The following is a 4,799-nucleotide window of genomic DNA, read 5'->3' on the forward strand; positions in this document are numbered from 1 at the left end:
AGCAACATTTCAACATTCAAAGACATAATTGTTGAATTGTTTTCTGTCTGACAAGTACTTTATTTCACCCAAAAATTATAAAACAAAAATCTATAAAAAAATATAACATCAAAGCATAATTTCGGGTTCCCTTTCGGATTTAACCCGAACCCACACACCATAAGAATTTTAAACCCGAACCTGAACCCGAATGTGTTTGGATCAGTTCGGGTGCACCTGAAATTTTCAGATTTTGGCTAAAATTGGATTTTGCAGGCTCGGGTCGGTCGGGTCAGTTGGGTTTTTAGATTTTGCGGGTTAAATGTTCAACCCTAGTTCAATCTAGAGTTTTGTGTTGTAGTCTACTCCACAAGGAAACAACCAAGAATGACTAGCAGTCTTTATAGATCAATGTAAATGTTACAACAATGGAGATTCACTCCTTACAAGTCTTTAGTTTCAAGTTAGGAAACTCAAAGATACAAAACAAAAGAACTCTCTCTTTCTCTGATAAAACCGAAGACAGTAAAACTTAACTATAGAAAGCTATAGTGACTGCAATATATAGCTGGGCAAACATCACATGAGTTAGCCAACTAACTTAATTAACTAAAGTCATTTGAATATAACAACATGCAGACTCGGTAAAGACTTAACTAACTGAAGCAACACAAGTAAATAAATAGTTAATGTTTTCAAAGTAGTGTGCAGTTTACTTTTTGGATTGGATTTATTGTATTAAATCAAGCTAATTTTGAAGGAAAAATAAGCAATGATTCTTATTAATATATAATAATTTTTCTAATTACATTTCACAACCTAAATGGTAAGATAAAGAGTCCCAAAAAGAAAAAGAAAAAAATTACACACAACAATGTGAAGGAATGAATGATGTGATTCATGGTTCAACGCAGTCTCCAGGCTGATTTTGTTGTTATAACCCTATGGTTTAGATGCATTATTATTGCTGGCAGACTGGCCCTGCTGGCTTTCTTGAGTTGAGTCTTTTTTCTTCTTCTTCATTTCCCTCTGTCTACAGAACTTAGTCCAAGTTACAATCTCCAAAGTCAAAGTAGCCACACCCAAAGCCATAAGAACCGCAATGTAAGCCCATTTCCAGGTGGTGTCTGGCTTCAAAATGGCAATCCCTTGGAACATGTTTACAGCGATCGCTGCCAGCAAGGCATACCCCAGAAAATGATGGTACATGTCCCAATACTTCCTATAATCATCATGGGGTTTTGGCCTTAATCTTAATGCCAACATCTACAAAATTAAACCAACAAAAATATTATCTTTAACAAAGCAAAACAGCCTTAATGTCAGCTCACCACTAAACATGTAATCCCAATTCCAATAATAAATTATAGATAAAGTTTCGATGTACAAAATGAGAGCAGGACTAGTATGCAATATATCTCTATAGCTAGCTAACAATATTTGCTATTTGTAGCAAGTATGTGAGAAGGTTGACCTGCAAAGTGGTGAATGTGAAAATGAATATGCCAAGGAGTTGATGCGTTTTGAAAGAGTAATGCCTTGAAGCACGTCCGAGCCAAAGTCCAATGCCCCAACCAGCTGTGCCAAGTATGTACCCAACAATTTGGCACCCTAAGTGAAGACTGAACCAATTTCTCCATTCCACTGGAAATTTCCTGAAGTACCTCGCCACAATGACCCCAACAGGCAACAATATTCCCCAACCCACAATGTTCAAAATCCCATGAACCTGATCACGTAATACATAGCAAGACAAAGATCACTTGAGTTTCTAGGATTAAAAGACTTCACACATATCATACATAAAACTAGGAACTGAGAACATGATTTAGTCTCAATCTTTTAGCAAATCTAAGTAGAGGGTTTGAAGTTATCTCATGACTTTGTATAGAGCTGGCACACTTGACTTGAAAGAATTTTGAAACCATTGGTTGGGTTCAGTTCAAAACATCAAGAATCATGACAAAACAAAAAGTGGGCAGTGGCTAAAATTTGCTGTTTGGAGGTTCCAGAGTCTATAACAAGGCAATAATTGCATCTAAGGTTGAAATTGAATAAGTGCAAACAAAACCACTAGTACTCTTACTCAAGAAACCACAAGAGACAATGGGACAACGGGTTACAATACTCATGTTTAATTAATCAAAGTTATTATGACACTATTGATGTATTTAAAAAGTGAGAAAAAAAAAAGAGTCCCAATTACCGTTCTAAGGTAACGCCGGTGGCGTCCAACGCCTTGAGAATCCCCACCATAAGTCAAATTCAAGGTCTCACTGCTGTCAAAATTCTGAAGAGAAAAAGAATGTGGTCTAGGCACTAACGTTTCACGATCAGCATCATAGCCAACTTGCCAAACATGGTTCAGCATTTTAACATTGTAAGCCTGAGTATCAAGTACAAGTGTCCCAGATATTGTCATGTATGAGGATGAGGACGAGACTTCACCTTTCATGTTTAGGACTTGGAATTCAATTTTTGAAGGAGCGAGCTCACAGCCAAGCTTGTTGTTGCTAGTGATATTGTAGAGATTGACTTCTAGTGCACCATTTTTCTGCATAATGCCAATCATTGCCCTGGTCCCAACCATCTCTGGCCTGTGTCCTGGGTTCAAACCCCACGCAATCCATTCCACTCCCGCGTACTCGCTTATGCCGAAAATGATTTCAACTTCGGCAGTTTTGTTATGGGAGTTCGGGATGTAGTTCCAGCCCAATTCAGCTTTAAGAGTGGATAGTTTTCTGCAATTTGTAATGTTGGATTTCTTGATGAGATCATTGAAAGCCTCACTGCAAGAGGACTGACCAAATTTGAAGAGAAGGGAGTGAAAAGCCAGTAAGAGAAAGACTGATTTGGTAGAGGCGAACATACTTTTCGGCTATATCCTATTGATCTCTATGTGGCTGATTTGAGTTTATGCTTATATATTAAAGGAACTAGTTTTAAGCCTTGAAGTTTGGATAAAATTAGAAGTAAGCATCATTCTCTTTTGATCAAAGTAAGAGTTCTGGAGAAGTTATACGCATATTTAAGTACTCTCCATCTCTTTTATTGTTCTGTATGGCCTAAATCAAGGCAGGTGCTTTTAGAAAAACGTTTGAAACTTCAAGATTACCCTATCAGTATTCAGCCTCCGTCTTCAAAAAGTGTCTAATAAACAGTTGGGCAATTCCTATTTTGCAGTAAGAAGTAAAATCCACACACACAATACAGTTCGCTCAATAATGCTCTCCAGTGCTGCAACAGTTCATTGGGGCTGGATCTTGATAAAAATTGGTTCGGAATTAGAATCGTTCATTGGCGTGGCCCAAGTGGGCATTGATGTGAATCAACGATGATTTGAAGAACGATGGTTGGTTTGTCATTAGTTTTTTCTTTAATAAAGTTTGGTTCACTTGACTTTCTTTGCCTTTGGTTTGTGTGTTGATGTACTCTGTTATGATTCCTTGCAACATATAACTAGGGAAGCAACTGATTTTCTAACATCAGTCGAAAAGCCAAGGCTTTCTTGGTCCATACATGTTGGAGATTCTATTTTGGAACATAGAAAATGAGAAAAGGAAATACGAAACATAAATGTAAACATATGTAATCCAAAAATAACACGAACACGAACAAAAATAGTTATCTGTTAGATTTCATATTCCGGTTCTTAGCACTCACTTGATTCCATTTTTGTACCAAAAAACAAAAAGGAAGTTTGATGTACAATCTGACAACTGTTTCAACCTGTTTCATTTATATAAATATAAATATTTATATTTTTATATGTATGGATAGTAGATTAGATGATAAAATGGCTGCATAGGAAGTTGGGTTGAGAAGAGTTTTTGTTTCATGTCATTTTGGCACATATGCTTTACCCCATAGATCAAGAAATTCCAACAACGTTTGCTTTTTATAAACTGAGCAAACTAGATTCCTATGCCTTTAACTTTGCTCTTGTGTAAGTTTTCTAAAGCTATGTTTAAATCATATTGTTTGGCAACACTTAAAAAATAATTTTTTATTTAATTAATTAAAAATTTGACAATTAACATAAATGTGTTTAAACATAAAATTTGACTATTTTTTATTTATTATTTTTTTTAATTTTAATTAAAATTTATTAAATTTTGAAAATAAAATTTTACCAAACACAACCTATACTTTCCAAATTTTTTTAAACAGTTTTTAATTTTTTTTTCTCTCTTCTTTAAATCAACACCTCATATTGTTAAACAAAAAATAAAAATAAAAATGATCAAACGCGTTTATTATTTTTATTTTTAAAAACAAAAAACAAAAATAGTTACCAAACATATTTTTATTTTTTAATAAAAAATAAAAATAAAATAATATTTTTATTTTTGCATTTAAAAAATTCAAAAATAAAATTTTTAGCAAACAGGCTATGTCGACATTTTTTATTTTCTCGAAGGAAACCTTGATATAGATTATTTTATTTATTTATTTAATTCATATCACATCTTAATTTTTTAGGGGAATACATTTTTTTAATTTAAAAAAGTTACATTAAATTTAACTATTTTTTTTAATATTTAACATTTTTGTTATTAGCCTAAAAAAAAGAAAAAGAATTCCCAAGAATTCAATTTATCTAACTCCTGAAGTCAAAATTTCAAGTATTTAAAAGAAAGCCAAACAAATATATGTATAAAAATATTTATAATATTCGTATCATGAGATTCACGTGCAAGGAATAGACAAGGCAAGAATAGTAATGTTTTCGGAGGTGTGGTACATAAGAATCTTTAGCCAATATCTCTTCTACATAAAAAGAATTTCTTCTATATAAAAAAAAATGTGTTAGTGTGTAT

The 4,799-nt window shown here is 33.4% G+C and overlaps 1 protein-coding gene across 1 annotated transcript; it reads right to left on the reverse strand.

Annotated features, from left to right (window-relative positions):
• Nucleotides 1-604: 604 nt before the first annotated feature.
• On the reverse strand, nt 605-3,255 carry LOC133784114 (cytochrome b561 and DOMON domain-containing protein At3g25290-like). The gene is made up of 3 exons (XM_062223613.1): nt 2,186-3,255; nt 1,454-1,708; nt 605-1,245 (listed from the first exon to the last, which is right to left on the reverse strand). Exons 1-3 carry the CDS (start codon nt 2,846-2,848, stop codon nt 922-924), a joined length of 1,242 nt encoding a protein of 413 aa, XP_062079597.1. The 5' UTR covers nt 2,849-3,255; the 3' UTR covers nt 605-921.
• Between the last annotated feature and the right edge of the window lie 1,544 nt (nt 3,256-4,799).

The sequence above is a fragment of the Humulus lupulus genome, chromosome 6 (assembly GCF_963169125.1).
Source record: "Humulus lupulus chromosome 6, drHumLupu1.1, whole genome shotgun sequence".
NCBI lineage: Eukaryota > Viridiplantae > Streptophyta > Magnoliopsida > Rosales > Cannabaceae > Humulus > Humulus lupulus.